At 37.6% G+C, this 27,067-nt stretch overlaps 1 protein-coding gene across 4 annotated transcripts in view; it reads right to left on the reverse strand.

The window, feature by feature from the left end:
- Nucleotides 1-27,067, reverse strand: part of NBEA (neurobeachin) — a gene marked incomplete at both ends in the record, with an annotated part of 526,482 nt that overhangs the window by 422,674 nt on the left and 76,741 nt on the right. For all 4 annotated transcript variants that reach the window (XM_080613294.1, XM_080613295.1, XM_080613292.1 and 1 more), the window contains one exon: nucleotides 5,295-5,526. In XM_080613294.1, coding sequence (XP_080469420.1) covers nucleotides 5,295-5,526 — 232 coding nt within the window. The remainder of the gene's footprint in view (nucleotides 1-5,294; nucleotides 5,527-27,067) is intronic.

Here is a 27,067-nt window from a genome sequence, read left to right on the forward strand (position 1 = left end):
AAAAAGGGAGGACAGGATAGAATCCGCATTAACAAACTTTCAACGTGGTCAAAAATCAGAAATTTCCCCCATAAAACATGAATAAGCATATATCTTATTTGCAGGACTACATGCTCTCCTTTAGAGAAAGGATGAGTCTTATGGGTGCTGACGAACAGTAGTCTTGAAAAGCATCCATCCTTTTTGAGATTTTGCATTGTTATTTTGTTTTAAAACAAACCTTCTCTCTGCAAATCCCTACATATGTATTTTTGAGTATGACCACCAGTATCTATTTAACTTGTTCCACTGTGAAACCAACCTCTGGTCCTCAGTCCGCAAAAAGCATGTGTGAAGACTGAAATATCATTTAATTTACAGGAGATATATAATAAGCGGTTCTGTGAATAAAACTATGTCAAGAAAAGCAAAAGAAAAACCGTGTAACTTGCAGTCATTTTCATAATAAGATCTGAAGATATTCCTTATGTTCAAGTATAGACTTTTTCCCCTCCCTTTTTTTAAAGAAAGAGTTTATTTAATCTTCCCTTTAAAATTAGTGCCACATCCTATTTGTGACAGAATTTCTTACGGAAAACCAAAATACAGCTAAGAAAACTAAAACCACATGTCATTTATGATGGTGAATTCTATGACTCAGCTCCTCATCAAATACCTACAAGCACCTGCTGCCTTCACTGTACAGTCTCCAGCCTGTAATGTGAAGCTGGCAGTGATTGCATATATTGTATGTGATTAGAAATTGGGAACAGTAACACAATGGAAACTCAAAAAGGAAAATCAGCACAAGTGAATACCAATTTTTGGCTGAGAATTCTCCAATTCTTATTTTGTAGTCTTAGCTTGCTTTTTAAATCAAACTACTTTAAATTTTGTTTCCTTTAGAGAGAAAAACTGTTGTGTAGAAACAAAGTTGTTAGGTGAAAATCAGAACATTATTTAAAAAAAATCTTCTAACGTAGATGACAAAAGTGTAAATTAATGCAGTCAAACACATACATGATTGACAGGTTTTTAAAATTACTGAACATGTGTTGTTTTGTATCATCATTATAGCCCTGTGCTGCCTTGTGGCACAGAAAATTTCTTATTTCTGCTGAAGATGTTGATAATCCGCAGGCATTAGAAATACATATTTATAAATAATGAATAAAACATTGATGGAGAGAAATAAATGTAAGCTCCCTAACAACATAACTCTGGGTAAAACAAAGACCTGAAAAACTGAAGCCCAGTAGGTAATATATAAAGAAAAGAACACATGTAGAAAACAAATCCCTAACTTCTACTTTAAAATATTGCTGTAAACATACCTAAAGAAGGTTTGTTTCTTGTTTCAGTATAACAAGACATAAAAAGAACTGCACTCTATTACATAACTTTATTCATAGTTATTAGAAAACTCATATAAAAGAGTCAGTCCACATCTGGTTTATAATTCCTAATAATCCACTCATCTAAAAACAGAGAAAGGTCACAAAACATACTACAATTGGATTTTTTTACTTTTTTACTTCATTTTTTTATATTAAATATGACCACATACATAACTGATATCTATGATCTCATTTCAGAAACAAGATTTTGGAAAATGATATTACATTCAGAAGGAGAAAACAGGCACCATTTCTCATTTTCAGTGCCTTTCTAAAATGCACTGAATGCAACCAATTTTATGCCTGTTAATGGCAACTTCTGACTACTTTTATACTAAGCGTTTTATATATGATCTATAAATCAACAAGAAACCTTGAAGGAATGCTTAATTCCATCATCTAATATGAAAATACAGTGGTAAAAGAGCCTGTCTGTCTTTCAAGTAACAGTGAGCTTGTAATAAAATGAATGGTATGGCATTAACTTTAGAAGACATATTAAACAGCATTGGAAACACATTAAACAGTTCAGGAAAACTACCTTCATGCCTCCTTAACCTTTTAATAACTGATTGCGATGAAATTGTGAATTTGAATTCTGTCAGTGAATTAATTTCTACAGGTTGGCAAATCGTGATAATGTTGAAGCTTTTCTTACAGAACCAGTTGAAAGAGAAATGCTTGTTAACAAATCATTAATGACACAGCAGCCAAAACCTAGATTTTTACTTAAAAACTAGGAACTGTTTAAGTGCTTAAGAAATCAGTTCCAGCAATTTTAGAACAACTACCTACAGTATCACAATAGAACTGCAGGAAATAAAATGAGACTTAGGGGAGACAGCCACACTGTATGAGTTCTGGCTACTTTCTCATCCATCATTCAGACTTCTCTGAAGGCACTACAGACACAAAGTCCCAAAGGGTCTCTCACAGCAGATGATCTGCTTCACTACTCATCAGCTGGAAACAGAGTACCTCAAAACGTGAATCCCTCAAGGAAGATCCTTAAAATAAAAAAAAAAAAAAAGTGCCAATCGCCTATGCAATTATTTTAGCAACCTTTTCCCTTAACCACTGATAAAATGGCTGACCATCTTCTATCTTAGTGTAACAGATTATCACAGTACAAAGACAACTTCTGACAGGTGATGTTTCTGGAAAGCAAATGGGAATACAAGTAGCAATGATACCACCTGGACTGCAACTGAGACTTTCAAGGTGATTAAGCTTTTATTCTTGACCACAAAATTTGTGAAACCTCAAGAAGTGAGATATATAAAATGCTGAGAAGCCTCACGAATCTGACAGTCATAATCTAAACAGAGAGAAGTTCTTCTTCTCAAAGAAGAGTGGCTTCAGACTTAGTCTGGTCCTGAAAGTGTGCTGTCAGAACATAAAGAAGAGATTATGCCTGTCTTGTCTATTTAAACCTTATCTAGGTCTAATCACAGCATTTCACAAAGGAACAAGTGAGATGACCTAAAAACAAACAACTCCCAAAAAACCCAAATAAAAATCTGTACCCTTTACAGACGATAAAAGTCAATTGCAAAATATAGGGCTGACAGAGTCTGAAGAACTGTTTTACTAAGAAAGTTGTACTAAGTTCCTAGGAGTAAGCCCTAACACAGCTTTTGTTCAAAACATCCCCCCTGTATGTTAAAAATCATTTTACCACCAAAATTCTTACTTTATTCTCTGGGTTTGGAAAGTTCCTAGAAGTGTTCGGGGCAAAGCAGCTCTGTAGTTCTGGTGTCATTATGACTCTACACTGCATAGCAGAGTTAGGGAACACAGATACTGCATTAGTTGTCACCAATTTTGTCATCAAGTGCCTACCACTGAACTAGTTAATATCTGACCATAATTATTACTTATGACTTATTACCAACATTTTTGCCACTTATAAAAGGGAAGTGAAATGCTTGCATAAATCAAGAGACAAAAGCAAAATGATGAATTTGGTTGCTTCCACACCTTTGTCAGAAAAATCCTAAAACCCCCACATTCTCATCTATTTACAATTATCAAAGAAAGACCCTACAAAGCATAATTCTATTAAATCCTTGCTCATGATACATAGAAGAGTATTCAGATAATTTGACACACATTGCAGAACTAAAATGCCAACATAATTCCAATTTTTAGGTTTGATTTTACATTACATGTGCTCTCTTTGCCTGTATAAGTATACAGAAGAGTAAGCTGAGTCATGTTTTCTCTGCAAAAAGTCTGTTCCTGAAGTACTGTGTGATGACTCTCAAAAAAAGATTAATGGGGTAGAGGCTTCATTATTTTTTTTATTAACATACTACCCCTGGCTTATATTAATAGCTGTGAATTCAGAGTCATTTTCCAATTACCAAATGTTCCTGGGAGCCAGATCCTATACTCTTGATTTCTGTTTCTACAATTAGCTACACAGTTTTATAAAATGGGTACATCATTACAGTTGCATATGCCACATACAGAAGTACTATTTAGGGCAGCTCAAACTGGATAAATTTTATTGATAATGATTACTGATGTAAGCATATTATTTCCATGAGTGAAACAAGACAGAAATGTTTGTTTTCATCAACTAATATCTTCTATTTAATATGGAATAAAGCAGTGTCTTCACCCTTATACTATACTGACGAATTTACAAGTCCTGCAAAAAAGCCCCATACTTGGCAAAAACAATTGGTTTGTAAATACATTGATTTATTAGACTTCAGTCTGAACCTTGCAGAACAATATTTAGCATAAGACTTCTGGTTTTTGCATTTACATATACATTTCTAATCAACAAGTTGTTCACTAAGGCTTGCTTTGAAATACAAAATGTAGCTTTTCCAAACACTTTAATATTAAGACACATTTATACTGAAAAAGAAAGATGAGGACAAAACCATTCCTGAACAATACAGCTTTGATAGATTCTTCTCTTGTTTCTGGTCTGAAATCCTTGCTGGTTTACTGCTCCCCAAACCCTACATATGTGTTAGGAATCAGATTATGGACCAAAATCTCAGGATTATGGAAGACAAACCTCTTCAATCTTTTAAAAATGCCTTACAATTTAAGTACATTACTATAAAAAAAATTAAGAAACACTTTCACATTGAGTTGAAAGAAACTGGCTTAAGTTTTTCCCCAAGAAAAATAAGGAGTAGATAAATACTAATCATAGGTAGCTCTAGCCTACCATATTTAAATGTGACAACAAAACCTGTTCCTCCAACCAAGTAATTCAGGATTACAACCTGAACCCTACTACTGAGAGATACAGCACGAAATATAAAATCCTACACTGAAAATGCTGTGCAACAACTTTATCACTTATTTTCAATAAGTGAACAAAGTATGCAACTTTTTTAATGCTGCAAAAAAATTATAGATGTTAAAAATCACAAGTATAAAACCCAAGGAGTTATTATAGGGAGCACAGCTATACACTATGAAACTACTGTTTAATATAATTCAAGTGTCCTGCATTCAAACCTGTGAGTAATTTCTGATATGTTGTCAGATGTAGATTATGTTTAAACTGAATCATAATAACAATTTTAAGATCTGAGTAAACCAAAATTATCAATACACTTAAAAGCTAAAACACTACCTTGTCAGTTGTGAAGTCTGACATGCACTGTTCTTAATTATGTTCAAAATTGCTTTTTTATCACAAAGATGTTATCTCCTCAGATGAATTAAAAGGCAATTATTTTAAACTAAGTATCTACATATATTTTATACTAAGAATATATTTCTGTCATTTTTCTGAAATTGATAAAAAAGTACTTCTGACTCAATAGCAGTACCAACCAAAATATCACTTTAAGTAAAAACCAAGACATCCCAAGCCCTTCCATAATCCCGTAACATTGACAGTTCAAGAATGCAATAATTATTTTATCAGTTGGCAATTTATACCTGCAATCATGTCGTCCACAGTACTCATCTTCAGCAGTACCTGTTCAATTAAGCCAACTTCTGTGCTAGTCTGTAAATTACGGACGCTTTTACGTAGAATTGCTGTGAACATACTCCAGATTTCTGCTTGGCACGTTACATCACAGTGCTCCAAAAGCTCTGACATGCACGTAATGCTCTCTGCATCCTGGATTATAAAGTTCATCTCTAGATCAAATTCACCACCAACCAGCTACAAAAGAAAACAAGAACAACATTACAATGTGAAAAAAATTGCTTAGTGTCTTTCATAATCTTCATTGTGACCAACACTGAATTTTTTTTTGCATTATGAGAGAAGTAATTTAGATATGAGAAACTCACAGCTGATCTGTATACAGCAAATTATAAATCATGCTATGCAAAATATAGCTTGTACAAAATCTATACACTATCATAAAATACTACCTTCGATTTTGTCATAGTGTTGAATACAACACTTCCATAAAATAAATCAAAAGATATTTGAAATATTCCTCCCTGCAAAGTAACTGAAATGGCAGCCTGGCCCAGAGAGATGTAGTGCAGAAGCTGTAGAACTTGGAAAGCTCACAAGCTCTCCTGATACAAGTCAACATTTGCCCTTAGTTACATGTTTGCTGTACCACCCAAACAGTCATGCTCAGAAAAAGTATCAGTGACATGCTCTGGACCAATGCAGACTTGGAAAACTTGTTCAATTATATCACAGATCAGCTTGTCATGTGGCCAAGGAAACCCACTGTCAGCGCAAGGCAGAGACAGCACCAGAAGAACAAGCACTCAGGTGAAAAGTGATTTAACAGCAGTACTGATGAAATTACAGACTGACTCCTATCTACTGAGATACTTGCAAAACGCTATCAGAAGTCCTGAGCTCCCATTAAATAGCACAACTACCAAGCACATTTAAAAATCAATCTTACTCCATCTAATGGCAAAACCATCTTTCATTTCTGAAATAAAGCATGACTCTCATGCATCCTACTTTATCCTAGTAGCCTTGAAGAATTTTGAAAGCATCAATGCTAAATTTCAATAACTGCAAATACCAACTTTAGAAAGGCAAACCAAAAGAATAATTCTAAAATAATTTTAAGACATTATTTTCTATTTGTTGCAGAAAAATATGTAATTAAAATTGCAATAATATATTTTAAATTAAAGATATTCAAAGAATTCATCTGTGTTTAATTTAAAGTAACTTTTAATAGAAGGCTGTTTCATAGTCTAAAAGCAGTTGCCATTGCCTTCAAACTGAACTCCAAACAAGAAGCAAGCTGAAATCCTATGCCAACTTCTTTTTGACTGTTGAACCTATCCAAATAATTCAAAGTCTTCTTTCAGACCCAGTCATCAGGCAAAATTATTAAAACTAAGCAAGGACTAGCTTTGGCTTCTACCGTAATTCATACTTTTCATCCACTTACAAATTACTTTTTCTCTGTCAATTGCTAACAAAAATTTACAATTTTCTAACCTAAAGCCTCTAATATATTAAATATATAAACTGTCTTAGTTCTCCTGAGACATTTAATTACATTTAAATAAAACTATTATCCTAACTGAAAGTGGGTAGATTTAGATTAAACATTAGGAAGAAATTCTTTACTATGAGGGTTGTGAGGTACTGGCACAGGTTGCCCAGAGAAGTTACGGCTGCCCTATCCCTGGCAGTGTTCAAGGCCAGGTTGAATGGCGTTTTGAGCAACCTAGTCTAGTGGTAGGTGTCTCTGCCCATGGAAGGGGGGTTGGAACTAGATGATCTTTTAAGGTCCCTTCCAGCACAAACCACTCTATGATTCTATGACTATGATCAGTATTTTAGTTTAGAAATTGTGACTTCATATCATATATTTGAATGTTGGCTAAACACATAATGTGTACCAACGGCAGGCAATGAAATGGTCAAAATTAGAAGTACAGTTCTTCTACGATTATTCCTTAGAATCATTAAATAGTTTTACAGCGGAAACCACCACACTTTTCAAGAAATCCTGGTGGAGTTTCTGTTTCTGAAAACAGCAGTAACTGCTGCACACTTCAAGAGCAATCTGGGTGTTTTTTTCCAGTATCTCTCCACTTGGATGAGCCTTTCTGAGATTGTTGAAAACACACAGAGGTAAATCAGGCACCTGTAGAAGACATTCAGTTAAACTCTCTCAGATGCCTATTCTAAGATGAAATGAACCCCTTCGGGAAGTGTCTAATTTTTTGATTTCTTTCCATGCAGGAAATACAGGACTAAAAATTGCATTTGTGCAGTCTGAATCCTTGGATACATTCAAAAGCCACCTGGACATAGACCTGGACAATAGGTTCTGGTTGTCCCTGCTTGTGCAGGAAGGTTGGATCTGAAAAGCTCCAGAGATCAATTCCAACCTCAACAATTCTATAATAACATTTAGATATACAACTTTCAGATACCTAATTTAGGAGAGATGAATTTGTTTTTGATAACAGATAGACCTAAAATCAAGGAAAAAACTAGTAATACCTCAGGTGGAATGCAAAGGCTCAATACAGACTGATCTCTCTTTCCTCAAACACTATTCATTGTGAAATTTGTGCTAAACAGATTGATTAACATAGAATGGTTAAAAAAGACTAAAATAAGTCAAACTGTACTTGCTTGCTAATGTAAACCAATATACTAATATGTGACCATTTAAAAGACTGAAATAGACCTCACTATTAGTCTGAAGTGATGGGACATTTCAGTACTATTAAAAACAAGCTGCCTGTATATAAAACATCTCAGAGAATCTGAATCAAAAAATACACTGAATGCTAGTAAAATTGGATTTATGGAGAATCTTCTACTGGGATATGGATTATCCGGTAGGCACTACAATTATATGACTTGTCCAACTGGCAGTAAGAGATTTATAATCTACCAGAACGACTGCTTAGTTCCACAAAGAAAACACTAAAATGTACCTGATTTGCCCTTAACTGCAGTTTAAGCCTATTTCAGCCTCTATCAATGATCACAGTTATGAAAATCAACTTAATAAAATAAACAAATTGACGAACAAATTAATGTTGATGGCAAAAACTTAGGGTGGCAGGGCAGTACTTTTAAAAAGTAGCCATCCTAAAAATCAACATAAATTTAAAATATTAACAGTCATGATAAAACGAAGTTTCAGAAGACTTAAAAAGGAAAATTTTAACAAAAACGGAGCATACAAAAATAATGACATAAATTATGCTCAAGAAGTAATACAAAGCAACCACTTCTGCTTTAAAATGTGAAAAATAAAATATAATTCAGACAAGAAAAGCAGTAGAATATTCACTACAAAGAGAAGCGTTCTCTAAGAATATTTCTGCACTTTCATTTCTCAAGATAAAGTGGTAGGTAAAAAGGAATAATCAGTCAGTCTTCACAACAGAGGGAGGTTATCAGTGGAGAACCACAGCAATACTGAGTTGATGACAAGTATGGATACTAATGAAAGGACAAAGTTTGCTAAAGAGCCAAAAATAATTAAATACAGTTAGAATCCACCAGCTACTGAGGGCTGCAAAGATTTTCTCTGATATCAAGTGGCTGGCCAACTACATGTAAGAGTTCAAAGTTAGTAAATGCAAACTAATACCACATTATTATAGTTTTACCCATATGTACAAAATGTCAGGCTCTCAAATCTGCTATTATCACCCATAAAAGAGATCTTGGTGTCCCTACGGGTTCTACTTTAAGTAACCACAGCACACTAAAAACTGTCAGTAGGCAACTACAAATTCATAATAAATCTGCAACTTTATAACTTGGGTACAATTCTGGATGCAATACCACACAAAAGAAAGTTAAATCATACTGCCATAAAGTAACTTAGTTTTAATATAACATGTAAAGATCTCTGTAGTAAGACAAATTTCATCTACAGTACAATATGAACTCTAAGATAGAAATCCTTACAGGAACCAGTATACCATACCATAAATCAATGTTTTTTCCATATCATAGATCTCAAATACAATCTTTTTTCTAATGTCACTCAGTCTTACTTTGCATTTTTCAAGTGAACATTTAATACTCAGTAAAGACCATGCTTTCACTGTGATTAAGTATCCTGAATAATTGCCTGTACTTTGTCAAGCTCATGTATCACTTTAACTATTCTGCATCTTTCACAGCACAACTGTAAGACATGGAGCAGCAAACTAATGTTCAGCTCATGTTTCCAAGTCAGATGACTATCGCCAACAAGCTTAACTCCTCCTGAAGAAGTACTGACCTGGCAGTTATAAGCAAATTAGGCTTTACTATACTGAGGTTGTTTACAGGTTGATGCTGCTTGCAAATTGTTCCAAGAACTTACCTTATCCCACACTACCACCCTCAAAAGCTCACTACTCAGAATCTTGGTTTTTTTTGAATACTGTGGCCATTCCTCAGTAAGCATCTGCCATTCGCCATGCTACGCAATAGAAGTGTTTGTTCCTGAGTTGCTGCATCTACACAGAACTTAGGCTTGGTTTTTGTGCCCTTTTAATCTAGCATAGAGGTGAAATACTCGCACAAAATAAAGAAACTGTCTACATATGTCTGATTTTATTCAGATCAGTTCTCAAAATGGAGCAAAGTATGTGCTGCTGAACATCTAGAATTAAATGGTTTACTTGTGAAGATTGGAACTCTTCAGAATCAGATTCTTCAAAGCAAGTTCTGAAGAATGGATTGAAATGAAGAGAGAACAGAAAAGAATATTTCAGTTGGAAGGGACCCATAATGATCATCTGGTCCAAATGCCTGACCAATTCAGGCAATTCAGAGTTGTCATGTTATTAAGCATGTTATTAAGGACATTGTCCAAATACCTCTTGAAAACTGACAAGCTTCAGATATTGACCACATCTTTAGGAAGCCTGTTCCAGTGTCTGACCACCCTCCCAGTAAAAAAGGCCTCTTAATGTCCAGTCTTCCTGTCCTTCCCTGGTGCAGCTTTGAATGGTTCCCACATGTCCTGTTACTGGATACAAGGGAGAAGAGATCAGTACATCTCTCCACTTCATCTCCCCAGGAAGCTGGAGAAAGCTATGATGTTGCTCCTCAGTTGCCTTTTCTCCAATAACAGATGGCTTCTCAACTTGATAATTCATCAAATGAACACAGAAGGAAAAGAAAGATAGCAATCAGTCTTGGGAGAAATAAACAAATGGAACATCAGGATGAAAATCCTACTGAATGGCAAAAAATCAAAGACAGCAGAGGTCAGAACTTATTCTAGGAGGATTTTATGAAAAATTCCTGAAGACATGAAGACTTTTCAACACAACTTTGTCTGTGATTAAAAGAAATGAAACAACCACTAAGCATAAGGATTGTAAGAAGTGTGGGAGATGCAAAAGGATATTTGAGAGGCACTTGGCATTTTTTTGGTTAAATGAAAACCATGAGTGCATTCTGCTAAAGTAAGAAAAATACAGTAATGCAAATACACAGAAACACTATAAAATGTGAGAATCTCAGCTACAGGAAGATGTCTAAACACTTTTGGTCAGGCAAAGATAATTTTTCAGTTTTATATTAATGAAGATCTCTTTAAGTAGAAGCGTTTAGAATGCTAAATTAAATAAACCAACTTTTCAGTGAACAATATATGTGCTGACCATATGCACCTGTTAACCTAAATGTATCAAAACAACTACACAAAAACCACAAATAACAAAAACTTAAAGTATTTTCCATAATCTGCATATATTTCTCTTGAAAAAAAAATCAATTTTTAAAAGCTTAATCGTTGAATGAAGTTCTTCAAAGATCTGAATTACAGGTATGTGTATCTGCGGTAATTTTCAAAATTCTCTTTACTTTCAATGGAACCTAAAAGGTGCTTCTGGGAAGTGATTCATCTCACTGGCTTTAGATGCAACTCACCTGGTTTTAGGATGAAATAAGTATTTTCCTGGAAATCTTGTACTTTTCACTGACTGTAAAAGGATAACTAGTTCAGACAAACACATCTAAAGTTTAACCTTACCCAGTGTGTTCACAGTATGGATTATAACTGAATGACAGCAATAAAAGGACTGATTCTCATGTGAATCACTACAACAGCATCTAATTTTCCACATTACCATACCATTGTTAAAGGAGCTTTCCTTTATTTTAGCTTCAAAAACATTTTTATCCTGAATAATGCATAACACGCACACAGCAGTGTGCCACTAACAGAATGCTACCTCAAATTTATTGACAATTTAGAATTATTCCAAGAAAATAAAATAATTTAAACATCTTTTATACCTGCTGAGAATACGTGACTGAAGTAACACATTCTGCTTCACTTCTGGTACTTTCAAACACAAACTTGTTATTATGCAAACTTAAAAATATTTCAGTGAAATATTTACCTTTAATTTCTTAATAGTTTATTTTGGGGAAGGAGGACACTCCAGTAGGTTTATATACTGCCTCTGCCTAAGATGGAGCTAATTTTCTTCATGGCAGCCCATATCATGCTGTGTTTTATGCTTGTGACTAAACCAGTGCTGATATCACACCAATATTTCAGCTAATGCTGAGCAGTGCTGAGACATTGCCAGAGCTGCCTGTTTCTAACTCTGCCCTCTCAATGAGTAGATTGAGGGTCTGTAACTGGTTGGGAGGGGACACAGCCAGGACAGATGACCCCACTTGACCAAAAGGATATTCCACACCGTCATGCTCATCAAGAGCACTGGGGTAGTCTTTCCAAACTAGTGGTTGTACAACGTGTAGCTGGGGATCAGTCTGTTAGTGAGAGGTGATAAGTGATGGCCTTTGCATCACTTGTTCCCCAGACTATTTACTAAACTGCCTTTATCTCAACCCAGGAGTTTTATTCCTTGCTTTTGCTCTTCTGAGTATCTCCCCCAATGTGGTGATGTACAGGGGGGAGCATGTAAGGTAGCAGGTGCTTACTGCTCTCTGGGATGAAGCCATCATGGTTTAAGATTTTTGACTTCTGTCCTCCAATTTACTTTACACAGTTTTGACCACAGAGCATCACTGCTCAACTCAGTAAACTAATGAATCTCACATAAGTGGTCTTAAAAAAAGTGCTGAAGGGAAAAACTGTAAATTACAGTGTCAAAATATATTATGATACAGAAAACTTGCCCAACTAATCTTGAGCATTGCCTGCTGAGTTCTTTGAAAAACATTACTTTTCAATGTTGGTTTCAGAACATCAAACCCCCAAATTTTCTGAATACACTATAAAGCATGTTTCCTGATTTCAAACAAGCACCAGTCCCAGTACCAAGCCCTGAGGAAAACCACTTGTCACCAGTCTCCACTTGAACATCAAGCCATAGATCGCAACTTTGAACCATAGAATCATAGCATGGGTAAGGGTTGGAAAGGACCTTAAGATCATCTAGTTCGAACCCCCCTGCCATGGGCAGGGACACCTCACACTAGACTGCCACCCAAGACTCCCTCCAACCTGGCCTTGAACACCGCCAGGGAGGGAGCATTCACCACTTCTTTGGGCAACCCATTCCAGTGCCTCACCACACTCACAGGAAAGAACTTCCTTTTATGTAACCTCAACTTTCCCTGTTTAAACTTAAGCCCATTACTCCTCATGCTATTGCTACAGTCCCTGATGAAGAGTCCCTCTCCAGCATCCTTGTAGGCCCCCTTCAGATACTGAAAAGGCTGCTATGAGGTCTCCATGCAGCCTTCTCTTCTCCAGGCTGAACAGCCCCAACTTTCTCAGCCTCTCTTCATACAGGACAGTGCTCCAGTCCCCTCATCATCCTCATGGCCCTCCTCTGGACTTGTTCCAACAGTTCCATTTCCTTTTCAAGCAGAGGACACCAGAACTGCACACAATACTCCAAGTGAGGTCTCACGAGAGCAGAGTAGAGGGGCAGGATCACCTCCTTCGACCTGCTGGTCACACTCCTCTTGATGCAGCCCAGGATTTGGCTTTCTGGGCTGCAAGCGCACACTCCTGCCTCATGCTAAGCTTCTCATCAACCAACACCCCCAGATTTTTCTCCACAGGCCTGCTCTGAATCTATTCTCTGCCCAACCTGTAGCTCTGTCTGGGACTGCCTCGACGCAGATGCAGGACCTTGCACTTGGCTTGGTTGAGCTTCACAAGGTTGGCATTGGCCCACCTCACAAGCATGTCAAGGTCCCTCTGGATGAAATCCCTTCCCTCCAGCGTTATCAACTGGACCACATACTTAGTGTTGTCAGCAAACTTGCTGAGGGCTTGCTCAGTCCCACTGTCCATGTCACTGACAAAGATGTTGAACAAGATCGGTCCCAACACCAACCGCTGAGGGTGTAAACTTTCATCTTTGTAGAGTTTTCCAAACAAAAGCAAGCACATCACCTCAAAAAAAAAAAAGCAAACACCTCACCTCCATCCCTGGGAAAGTGATGGAGCACCTTATCCTTGATGCCATCGTAAGGCATGTCAAGGATAAGAGGGTTATGAGGGGCAGTCAACATGGCTTTACCAAGGGGAAGTCATGCTTGACCAACCTCATAGCCTTTTATGAGGAAATAACACGGTGGATGGATGATGGCAGAGCGGTGGATGTGGTCTACCTTGACTTCAGCAAAGCATTCGACAGTCTCCCACAGCATCCTCATAGCTAAACTGAGGAAGTGTGGTCTGAATGATCAGCTGGTGAGGTGGACCACGAACTGGCTGAAGGAGAGAAGCCAGAGACTTGTAGTCTATGGGGCGGAGTCTAGTTGGAGGCCTGTATCTAGTGGAGTGCCTCAAGGGTCAGTACTGGGACCAGTATTATTTAATATATTCATCAATGATTTAGATGAGGGAATTGAGTGTACTATCAGCAAGTTTGCTGATGACACTAAGCTGGGAGGAGTGGCTGACACGCCAGAAGGCTGTGCTGCCATCCAGCGGGACCTGGACAGGCTGGAGAGTTGGGCAGGGAGTAACTTGATGAAATATAACAAGGGAAAATGTAGAGTCCTGCATCTGGGCAGGAACAACCCCAGGTTCCAATATAGGTTGGGGAACGACCTGTTAGAGAGTAGTGTAGGGGAGAGGGACCTGGGAGTCCTAGTGGATGGCAGGATGACCATGAGCCAACACTGTGCCCTTGTGGCCAAGAAGGCCAATGGCATCCTGGGGTGTATTAGAAGGGGGGTGGTCAGTAGGTCGAGAGAGGTCCTCCTTCCCCTCTACTCTGCCCTGGTGAGACCGCATCTGGAATATTGTGTCCACTTCTGGGCCCCTCAGTTCAAGAAGGACAGGGACCTGCTGGAGAGAGTCCAGCGCAGGGCAACTAAGATGATTAAGGGAGTGGAGCATCTCCCTTATGAGGAAAGGCTGAGGGAGCTGGGTCTCTATAGTTTGGAGAAGAGGAGACTGCGGGGGGACCTTATTAGTGTATATAAATATATAAAGGGGGAGTGTCATGAGGATGGAGCCAGGCTCTTCTCAGTGGCAAACAATGATAGGACAAGGGGTAATGGGTACAAACTGGAACACAAGAGGTTCCACTTAAACTTGAGAAGAAACTTCTTCTCAGTGAGGGTGACGGAACACTGGAACAGGCTGCCCAGGGGGATGGTGGAGTCTCCTTCTCTGGAGACATTCAAAACCCGCCTGGAGACATTCCTATGTAACCTTATCTAGGTGTTCCTGCTCTGGCAGGGGGATTGGACTAGATGATCTTTTGAGGTCCCTTCCAATCTCTAACATACTGTGATACCGTGATACATGTTAGAATGTGTAATTATAGATAGTAACAAACACAAGGTATGTCTGTCAAGACCTATTCAGTCCAGTCCTATGATTCCAGTATTTCCCAAGTCCCAGAAGAAATTTTTGCCAATTTGATAAGCCCTGAAAAACAGCAGTTGTCAGTACTTATCTAATGATAATGGTAATGCTTAAATAATGGCAATGGTAACATTAAGTCACTTCAGCAAGCTGTCCCAAAGGAACTGTACCTAAGAAAAATGGTTCCTGTCTATTTAAACTGAGTTACTTTTGTCTTAAGATATTGTTCCAGATTCTCATTGATTCTTACTATCAAATTCATAAGCTGTAGTCTTATAAATACTAAGAGACAATTTTAGCCAACAGAAGTCTACAGTAAATAAAAAGACTTAGTTTCTAATTTTTATTTTAATTTCATTTAGTAGTTGTTATTTGAACATACTTGTCAAAGCAATTTGTTTGTTTGTTAACTCACAGATGCATTCTGTGACTAGAATAAATTTCAACAATACAGTTAATGGAATTTTAGTCTTGGAAAATGGTGGATTTTATTTCAGAATAGGCTGTGGGATGGTTCCCACATATCAAGGACATACAACTTAAAGATCATAGAAGAAAAACATGATAAAGGATGTTAACCATGAGGATTGTGGTCTATGTTGTACCTACTTCCTTTGGCTAAGATATTAAAGTAGTCATATACCATCAGGAGAAAGTATAGTAGCCCCTTTTCTTCTAAATAGCTATCATGTATTAACCCTTGGCCTGTAAATCCAAAATGAATAGCCTGCATATTCTCTTCCCGTCTCTTTCTTTCCCATGAGGTAGTCAGGGATGCAAAGCAGTTGCTCTCTGCTGGCACTACCTGCTTTTTCCTCAATGTTAAGGACCCCTCTTGTGTACCCCCTCCATCAGCACCTCTTCTGCAAGCTCCTTCCTACTGTACATACTGGGCAGACCTCGCCCCACCCAGGCCTCACCTTTCTGCTCTGCATCCCCTGCAAACTTATGTGGTTCAACCTGTCACTCTATCACCATTATGAAGCAGGTCTCCATCCAAAACACTCTAACAGGATCAGGACAGCATTAGGTTCCGTGTTTTTCCTGAGAAACTATAGAGAAAAATATTTCCCTAGTTACCTGTTCCATCATATTAAGTGAAATTTTGTTACCTGAGATATTCAGCAGCTAGCCAAGAAATCACCTATGTTTTATTTTAAAGGATATGACTATTTGAACATAAAGAAAAAGAAGTTTAACCTAAGGAGCTTTCATACTGCAATCAGGTTTCTATAGCATAATCGACAAAAGCAATTCACTTACCTTGCTAAATATTAATTGCCATTAACCCAGCTTACTTTTCTATACCACCGCACTGCTGTTTGGTAAGAAAAGGAAGTATTCACTTTCCTCTCAATAAGATTAAGCTACCTATTACCTATTTTAAATTTAAATAATCCATTTTTAAAGTGTCCCATTCTTGAGGGTCATAGAATCATAGAATAGTTAGGGTTGGAAAGGACATTAAGATCATCTAGTTCCAATCCCTCTGCCATGGGCAGGGACACCTCACACTAAACCATGACACCCAAGGCCTCATCCAACCTGGCCTTGAACACCACCAAGGATAGAGCACTCACAACCTTCCTGGGCAACCCATTCCAGTGCCTCACCACCCTCTCAGTAAAGAATTTCTTCCTTATACCCAATCTAAACTTTCCCTGTTTCAGTTTTAATCCGTTACCCCTTGTCCTGTCACTACAGTCCCTAAGGAAGAGTCCCTCCCCAGCATCCTTGTAGGCCCCTTCAGATACTGGAAGGCTGCTATGAGGTCTCCATGCAGCCTTCTCTTCTCCAGGCTGAACAGCCCCAACTTTCTCAGCCTATCTTCATACGGAAGGTGCTCCATTCCCCTGCTCATCCTCGTGGCCCTCCTCTGGACTTGTTCCAGCAGTTCCATGTCCTTTTTATGTTGAGGACACCAGAACTGCACACAATACTCCAAGTGAGGTCTCACAAGAGCAGAGTAGAGGGGCAGGATCACCTCCTTCAACCTGCTGGTCACGCTCCTCTTGATGAAGCCCAGGATATGGTTGGCTTCCTGTGCTGTGAGCGCACAGTGAAGCAGGCTCATGTTCATTTTCTCATTGACCAACACCCCCAAGTCCTCCTCTGCAGGGCTGCTCTGAATCTCTTCTCTGCCCAACCTGTAGCTGTGCCTGAGATTGCTCCGACTCAGGTGTAGGACTTTGCATTTGGCATGGTTAAACTTCATAAGGTTGGCATCAGCCCACCTCACAAGTGTGTCAAGGTCCCTCTGGATGGCATCTCTTCCCTCCAGCGTATCAACCAAACCACACAGCTTGGTGTCATCGGCAAACTTGTTGAGGGCACACTCAATCCCACTGTCCATGTCACCCACAAAGATGTTGAACAGGACCGGTCCCAACACCAATCCCTGAGGGACACCACTCGTTACCGGTCTCCAGACAGACATCGAGACATTGACCTCAACTCTTTGCATGAGGCCATCCAGCCAGTTCTTTATCCACCGAGTGGTCCACCATCAAATTGATGTCTCTCCAATTTAGAGACAAGGATGTCGTGTGGAACAGTGTCGAACGCTTCGCACAAGTCCAGGTAGATGACGTCAAGTGCTCTACCCCTGCCCATGAGTTCCGTAGCCCCATCATAGAAGGCCACCAAATTGGTCAGGCAGGATTTCCCCTTAGTGAAGCCATGCTGGCTGTCACCAAGCATCTTGTTGTTTTTCATGTGCCTTGGCATGCCTTCCAGGAGAGTGTGCTCCAAGATTTTGCCAGGCACAGAGGTGAGACTGACTGGTCTGTAATTCCCTGGGTCATCCATTTTCCCCTTCTTGAAAATGGGGGTTATATTTCCCTTTTTCCAGTCGTCGGGAACTTCACCTGACTCCCATGATTTTTCAAACATGATGGCCAGTGGCTTAGCAACTTCATTCACCAGCTCCTTCAGGACCCGCAGATGGATTTCGTCAGGTCCCATGGACTTGTGTACATTGAGGTTTTTAAGATGGCCTCGAACCAGGTCCTCTCCTACAGTGGGCCTAGGGTCTTCATTCTCACAGTCCCTCCATCTGCCTTCCAAGGCTTGGGTGGTGCAGTCAGAGCCTTTGCCAGTGAAGACCGAGGCAAAGAAGTCATTAAGAACCTCAGCCTTCTCCAAATCCAGGGTAGCCAGTTCTCCTGAGAGCTTCCGGAGGGGGCCTACGTCGTCCCTAGTCTGTCTTTTATTCGCTACATACCGATAGAATCCCTTCCTGTTCTCCTTCACATCCCTAGCCAAGTTCAATTCTAACTGGGCCTTAGCCTTCCTCACCTGGTCCCTAGCTTCCCGGACAACATCCCTGTATTCTTCCCAGGCCGCCTGTCCTTGCTTCCACCTTCTATAAGCCTCTTTTTTCCTTTGAATTTTCCTGAGCAGCTCCTTATCCATCCAAGGAGGTCTCCTGGCCCTCCTGCTGCACTTCTTTCTAGGTGGGATACAACACTCCTGAGCTTGTCTTTGCTTTTATTCTGAAATGAAACGTTTCCTTCTTGTCAGAAAAGACAAGATATAAAACCCCGACACTCTAAGACTCTGAAAAGCCCGGAAACTATAAATCATGGTTATGCGGTATTTAAAATCAGAAAAACTCAAATGAACTTAGTTATGATAGTGCCATTTTCCAACTGATACATATAGGTGTCAAAAGTATCCTGTTACTGACAGTATCCTAAAAGTATCCTATTACTGACTAATGATAGGGTGAGAGCCCAGGAGAATCACAAAGAAGGGATGGACAATCTCAAACAATACTGCAGTGAGACAACGGTGGTCTTATCCTCTACTTCAAGTTGCTGAAAAGTGGCAAGAACAAGGAAGTGTCCTTAATTCTCGACATCCTGCTGCTTGCTTACATCAATAATTTTGAGATACCTAGTACCATTTTTTGCATCAATACTTTGAAACTTTCTTTTTTATGAAGTCCTTACAAAAAGCTCCTTTTGGTCATAGAGGCAAGTGCTGACACTTAGACTTATAAGATGAAGGGTTTTTTTTAAACCAGATTTGTCAATATTAGGCCTATTTTTCTTCTCTAAATAACTCACAGGGTAGTGTGAGATAATTGTTCTGGTTTATGACTGGTCTTCCATGGGGTTTTAGCTGTCATGAATGATTTAAGACTTTTTGTGCAAGGATAAAACCCAAAAACTCAACCACTAAAGGAGACACCACAGAGACCACAATGACGGTTGTTTTACAAAGCCAGAAGTGCATCCTAATTGCCTTTCCCCCACCCTTTTTAATTTATTATGTGGTTCTTCAACAAATGAAATAATTTCTTTAATCTGTAGAAGATAATACAGTCAAAAACACAGGCCAGAAACATACAGTAAAATAGGAGAGGTCAATAATGCAACTCTAATAATAATGCAACTTTACCACAAAAGATAATATGAAAGGAAGAAACTGGGAGGTTGATAAACAAGCATAAGAAACAATTTATCAGTGCTCAGACACCTTCCCTAATGTAAGAAGCTTGCTGGATCTCTTAATTGTTCAGTTTTCCCACTGAACACCATTTTACGCATAACTGCTGGCATTTTCCACTTTTTTTACATAATCCAGAAGCAAGGGCAATGTAATTAGGGTTAGGTGCAATTATGCACCTACAGCCAAGGTAAGAGTGAAAGTTTTGGTTTATTCTAATACTGTATGTGTGTTCCCTATTTTTGTTACTTAGCATTATGGCTTTAGTTTGTCACACAAAGTATCCTAGCACTTGAAAAATATACACTCATCTTTCTATAGATGAAACCCATGAGGAAATGAAACCAAACAACTGCAGTAGGAAATCTACAGAGAAGGTTATCCCAATATTGCACTAGTTCTCTCACTGTGTTTGCCTGGTGTTACTATTTGAACTACTGTTCAAGAAAACAAAACCAGCAAAAAGATCTATCTAGCCTATCCCTGTGGCAAAATGCCAGATATCTACTAAAAGGTGTAAGAACAGGATAAACATATACTTGATTTCCTCCATTATACAGTCCCATTCTCCCACTGCTTGTGACACAGGAATTTATTGACCCAGAAATAATGTCTTTGTTTCAAAAAGCTGTTGGATTTCCTTCCATTAATTTCTCTGATTAGTTTCTGAACTCTCATCTTTTTGGATCCTCAACATCCTACAGTTATTATGTTTGGAGATGCCTAACATATTACTCAATGCAGTTTCAGAAAATAAATTAGAATACAAAGGCATTTAATACACCTTTATTAAAAAGACAAAAACCCACCATTCTATTCACCTAGTTGATATGAGAAAGTAAAAAAAAAAAAAAATCATATTAGGTCATACAAGGCACCAGTCAAACTCATTAACTGGTCCTGCAGCATCTTACAAGCACTTACACACCCTTCATTTTGATGGAAAAGTAAAAATTACTAAGAAGTAATAAAAACTAAGGAAAGGACTTCTAAACAAAGCCTCCTCAGGTGGCTGGATTCAGTTACCTTGTCTCCCCTTTCAATTTCTTACACAATTTGGAAAGCGAATAAAATATAAGAAGGAACTGTAGATACAGTTCACTCTTTCCACACAGTATTTTTAATATTTATTTAATGCCATAAACCCCGCAGGATCTATGAAAAGAACTTTTCAGATCTCATTTTAAATATCCCAAATCGAATCTTGAATATGTGAAATGTTAAAGAGTCACACAGATACTTTGTGAAAAGCAATCTGAAAATATTATTTTTGCTATTCTGTATTTCTACCTTATGAAATGCACTGTTTTATATTAATGCAGATTTAATATTAAATTATTTATAATTCATTAATAAAGTATAGTAATTTAAATATATATTAAAAAATTTACAAATGTTTTCAGAGACCCATGCCTTAGACCATCAGGATTAACACAGAGAATGGGTTTCCCCTTTTGGCTTGTGTAGAACAAAACTGGTTCTTGATTTAGGTAAAAATGATTAAGTTGTTCTATTTTTGGTAATTTATAATCAATGGATTGCTTTGTTCTGATTCTGAAGGTCTAAGTAATTAACCAAATATTCTACGTTTCTGTATTTTCAGTACATTTCTCATTAAAAAAACCCATAAAAGAAAATATACTTACTCATAACTAGCTAAACAGAATTAAAAAGGACAAAATGTTGCAAAACTAAATTCTGACTGCTTTTAACAACTGAGAGAAAATAAATAGCTCAACTGTAAAGTGGGCATCACTCCCAAAGAAAAAGAGCACAGGCTCTGGAAAACAGATAAATTGCTGGGACAAATGAAGTAATGTCAGTGTCAAAAATGTTTATTACTTGAAAGCACCCAAATCTGTATCAATTTGTCCTTCAAGAAGTGCCAGTGAAAATTCTGTTATCAAACTTAAGCTTCACTTAACCTTAAGCAGCACATATTGCTCCCTCTTTAGTCCAACATGAGACTTCAGGGTTTATTTCCCAATGTTTCTCCTATGGAGTTCTATGTGGAAAGAAATATCAATTGAAACAGTGTCACACAACTTCCACGTCTCCTCTATGCTGAAAAGTAATCTCTAGTACTGTAAATACTACTACTTTCAATACCAGTGACAATACTGATGCAAATTTTATCTGGCTTAGACACTTCCTGCTTCCTCTCTTGATGACTCAGATCAGCATTTTAGTAACACGCTCCAAGTTTGACTGACATGGAGAACTTAGATTTTTCCCTCATTAATAAAGATGTTCTGTTTTACCAGCCTCCCTCCTAATCTGAAGTCAGCCAAAGCTAAGTAGTTACTGCAACACAAGAGCAGCTTAATGCATGCAAAATCCCCCCCACTGAAGTTCCCATACCAATGGCCATGCTGGAGGGGCTTGTGCAAGCTGACAATCCGACTGCAAAGAGAACCACGTGTCCACATGGGGAGAAGCTGGGAGGTGAGAGCGAGGGACGATCACTCCTGGTGTTGTTTCTCTCTGGTTTAAGGGCCATGTCAACCACATTATACCGGCACTACAGGAGGAGGTTTAATTTATTTTAAATTACTAAACACTGCAAAGATTACAAAGGTTGATTAAGATTATATTGCCTCGGATTAAGTATTTTTGGAGGTGGGGTTTTTTTTGGTTGTTTGGAACAGGTGATTAAAGGTCTGAGATTGGAGCATCATGGACTGAATGCTACTAGATCCCTTCTTGCTCCTGGTACAAGAGAGAAGTGAGGAGGGCCACAGATTCCCTAGATTTTACAGACTTGAACCAGAACAAATGGGCCCACGGTGTGCACCGAGCATACTTGACTAAAATTATCCAGTTAAGGCATGAGTACATTTAAAACAGACTCCATACTGACAAACATTCAAGATCCCTTATTATGTGAAATGGTTTTATTAGAACATTTCCTCTAATTTTAAGTTAGAGCTTTAATAAAATTTCTGTGTTTCAAAGCAAAAAAATCACATTAATTACGTTTTTAAGAAGTTATTTCAGAGTTACTCCAATTAAAATAAAAATTTTACCACAAAAAAAGCAGCCTTAGTATAGGTCTAATAGTCTTAAGTGTATAAGAAATGCTAAGTTCACATATGAAAATGCCTCACAGTTTGAAGGAGATAATAAGCAAGACAGCATGCCCCTTCATTAGTTGTAACAGGTAAAAAAATAAATATAAAAATAAATCAGCTATCCAAACCACCTTTAACAATACAGGACAACACAGCAAGCATGCAAAAGCAAACAAAGTGGTTGGAAAGCACCCTATTACAAAAATTGTCATAACCCTTGCTCTCCTACCTCAAGTCATTTTATGTATCTTAGTATCGCTACCAGGTATTTAAGTATCTTAGATGAATAGTACTTTCCACATAGTTCTGTCATCTGATTCATTTTTTGATATGCCAGACCAAATTGCATTTATAACGTAATTTTCAAAAGACATTATATAGTTCCTTTTAGATATTACTTCACTGTTAATTATTTTCAACTTACATAAATTTCTTGAAAACCTTGAACTTAGAGGATTCTTAAAAATGCATCAAAACTTATTAAAGTATTTAGCATGCTCAGTCTTAATAGAAGTGTAAAAACACTGTAATCTTTCATCTAAGCATTTACATCTTTAAAGCACAGGCGTATATGCATTTCATGTATAATTAGATAACCTAAGTAGTATTTAATGTTTAATTCAGATCACTGGTAGGATGGAATTTTAAAAAATCTTCCAAAATGCTACAAGAAATTAATTTTTTTCCACTTTTTATTTTGTTGGTTTAGGATGCCCCTCTTTTTAATTCAACTGTTTTAATATCTGGGACACTACAGTTGTATATAAACACACATATTGAACAATCTATATTTAAAAAATAATAATTAAGCCACTTCAAAGATATTTAACCACCAACACGAAATTTATTTTTCCTAGATAAATAACATTAATTTTATTGCAAACTATGAAAACTAGGAACACAAACAAATGAAGATTGACTGTAAATGCTGAATTAGCTGAATAAGACTTTTTCTAATTCAAAAGGTTTACCATCAACTGGAATACAGGTATTTCATACTTGGTACATTTGCTCAAGGGGGGCCGCTGAGGGGGAAGTGCTGATCTCCTCTGTGTTCAGCAGTGATAGGACACAAGGGAATGGAGTGAAGCTGCATCGATCAGATTGGACATTAGGAAAAGAATCTTCACTGAGAGAGACTGGTCAGTGGAACAGGCTCCCCAGGGAAGTGGTCATGGCACCAAGCATGTCAGAGTTCAGGAGTGTTTGGACAATGCTCTTAGTCACATGGTTTAGCTTTAGGTAGTCCTGCAAGGAGCAGGCAGTTAGACATGATGATCTTTAAAGGTCCCCTCCAACTCAAGACATTCTATGGTTTTATGATAATTTGTATCAAAGAAATTGACTGAAGAAAACATGGTTTGCAGTCTAAATCAAGCTTACATTTTAGTGCATATGGTTTTACAATAATTTGTATCAAAGAAATTGACTGAAGAATAACATGGTTTGCAGTCTAAATCAAGTTTACACTTCCGTGCATTTGAAAAAGGGTAAGAATTCATTACGCATCTTTGTGCTTCAACTCCCAACAACATCACAGGACACAGCCAAATTTCATTGGGAAGACATTGCAGAACATTGAGTCACTCAGTTCTCACAAGACATGGACTCATAAAGTATACGCATATGTAGCAAAGTAGTACATTACTACCTCTGTCATCAAAACTCAGCAACTACCCAATCTCCCTCCAGATCACACACCTTCTACTACTTCTCTAGACAGATCTCTACACATTTTTTCATTTTAAAATTTAAAATGGAATTTTCTATATCAAGCACTTCACTCAACTTCTGGAGGCTTCGTATTAATAAGAGATTTGCTGGAAGCTTCTCTGTCATACACAGTTTAGACACTTAAGCTACTTGCATGTAAAAGAGCTATTTAAGTATTTTCCCAGACTGACAAATGTACTTCAGATTTTAAATGCTATTTATTCTTTCATGCATCATGGTATTTACATATTTACAGTTACAACAGCAACCAGAACCACAAGACAGCAATCATCAACTTGCAATCACATTTAATAAAAATTATTAAAATGGCCCAAGTTGCATGCTATGAAAATAATAAAAATGATAGTTTTTAGAAAAGGCATGTTAACATGTAAGTGGTCATAGCCAAACTAGACTTTAACACTCACAGCATGTGAAAACAAGGAGTTTTGTGACAGAAGACATAGATGACCAAATGCCATATTTATCACATTTTATTAAAAAAGCCACTATGGTCACTATGCTTACACAGGCTATAGGACACTGAAGTGCCACAGATTATTTTTCCTTCTGTTTTAAATTGAAATTCTCAAATCCAGAAAAAAAAAATAGAAAGGAAAGTAATTTCTATCTTTTCAAAGAGTAAAAATCATCAGCAACAACACTTTCAGATTACAGAAAACAGAATATTCCACATAGTTACTAAGTAAAACTATTAAGATGTCCTTACATGAGTACTGTCCAAGTATTAGCTGTCTTGCAACTGGTTGTGAAAGACAAGATCCAATCTGACAAAATTCTGGAAGTACTTGTTCAAAATTGAAAATACTGGCAAATCTTTTGCACTGTTCTGCTAGAAGTAAACACTACATGAACTCTTTAGTAAATAGTGATTTACAACATGCAGAAATAAGCTTAAATGCATATATTAAGCATGCTTCATGTTCTTTTTTCAAATATTTTCAGAAGATGCCCGCAGTTCGTCACATTGGAAATGGGAATACAGTCAACACTGGGTAACTGAAGATGACATATAAAAGAGACATATACCAAGTTCAGGCACAGGAAAAATGCTAGGAAAGCCCCTGATAATGTTCCTTACATACTATCTCCTAGAAGACAGCTGTCTATGAAGTGACCACACACTAGTGCTTCTCCAGTTACTGTAGGGAAGCTCAACTTCTTCCAGTTCTGCTCAGGCTTTTGTAAATATTAATCCTGCATAAAGTGCATGTATCTAAATGTAGGTAAACTAGAAGTAAAAATCAAATTGATACCAACATTTCAATACAGTGAGGTGTTTGCAGAGAGAACAAAAAGCTATGATTCATACTGCAATTAGTCAGGTGAACATTCAGCCAGATAAGAAGATAATTCTGGATGGGGACCACAAGAACAGACTGCAGCAAATCAGCAAGGGATTGTCAAAGAGTGAGCTTCAATCTAGCTGTTACAAACAAAAATTAACTACACAATCTGGAGTATCAGTAAACGTTAGGAATTCAGTTTATGCATGCCCTCATTTAACAACACTTAGTACTCCATGTAATGTTGTGTAATTAACATATCAAATTATTACAGCTTTACAATTTTATTAAAAACAATCTACTCAAAAGACTGCAATAGGCAAGACAGACAAATTTCTGCTTAATGAACTTCAGAACATCTGTTTAACCAAATTTTATAAACCTGTCTGCAGAAAGAGCAATCTTTCCTTGCAGAAGACTTTTTTAAAGCATAACAGATAGACAAAGTAGACATTTCTAATATAGTTATAACTAATGAACAGGAAAACCCCAGTAACAATGAAAAAAAAAAATTATGATAGTATTTCTGTAATTCAAACCAACTAATACAGGAGATAACAGACTGACTGGAAACAAAGGAACACCAGATTGTCCGCATTAAATATTTTACAGTGACATAACTGGGAAAAAAAACCAAGTCGCTTTATGATGGTCAAGATACCTCCCCTGTAAAATTTTTGAAGTCCTTTGAAATAATTGCTTAAACATCTGACATTAAATGTGCATTGATTTTACTCAGCAAGCTCTAAAGGATATGCCTGCAAGCAAGGTAATGAATAACTGTATCGATCCATCTGTTATTTTCTCAGATTTCCTGAAGTTTCCTTTGGTTTTCTTTTTGGTTTTCTTTTTTTTACTGCTATTGTGTTTAATAATCTGATTACCTGTTCCAACATGGTGCATTAAAGCTACGAGTCTAAGATTAAAAGGGAAGAGGAAAATAAATAAATTCCATTTTGTTTTCTTTTGATACTCACTGCTGTGATACAAACTACCCAATTTCCAAAATACAGATGAGAATTTGCTAATAAGGAGTAATGCCTGTGTTAAGGCATTTTCATTACAGAAAATATACACCCTTGGTTGGTGCTGGAAAAAGACTTTTAAGGGGGTGGAGGGGTGGACACAGCAGAGAGTAAGAAACCTATTCCCTAGGAAACAAGAGATCCCATGAGACAAGTAGATACCTTCCCAGTAATTAACAACCGTGAAAAACAAAGACTATAAGATTTGAAGCACCAAACCACTTCTAGTTATTTTTAGGGGGGGGAATACTTTCCCCCTTCCACATGCACTCCCCTCTCCTCCTCTTTTTTTTTTTTTTTTTTTTTTTTTAATCGCTTTGGGAAATAAGCATCCTTTTTAGGGAAGAGTGGCTGGAAAGCTGGCTCACAGAAACTTTGGGGATGTTGGTCGACAGTCAGTTTAATCATCCCAAA

The sequence above is a fragment of the Psittacula echo genome (genome assembly GCF_963264785.1).
Source record: "Psittacula echo genome assembly, chromosome: 3".
In the NCBI taxonomy this organism is placed as follows: Eukaryota; Metazoa; Chordata; class Aves; order Psittaciformes; family Psittacidae; genus Psittacula; species Psittacula echo.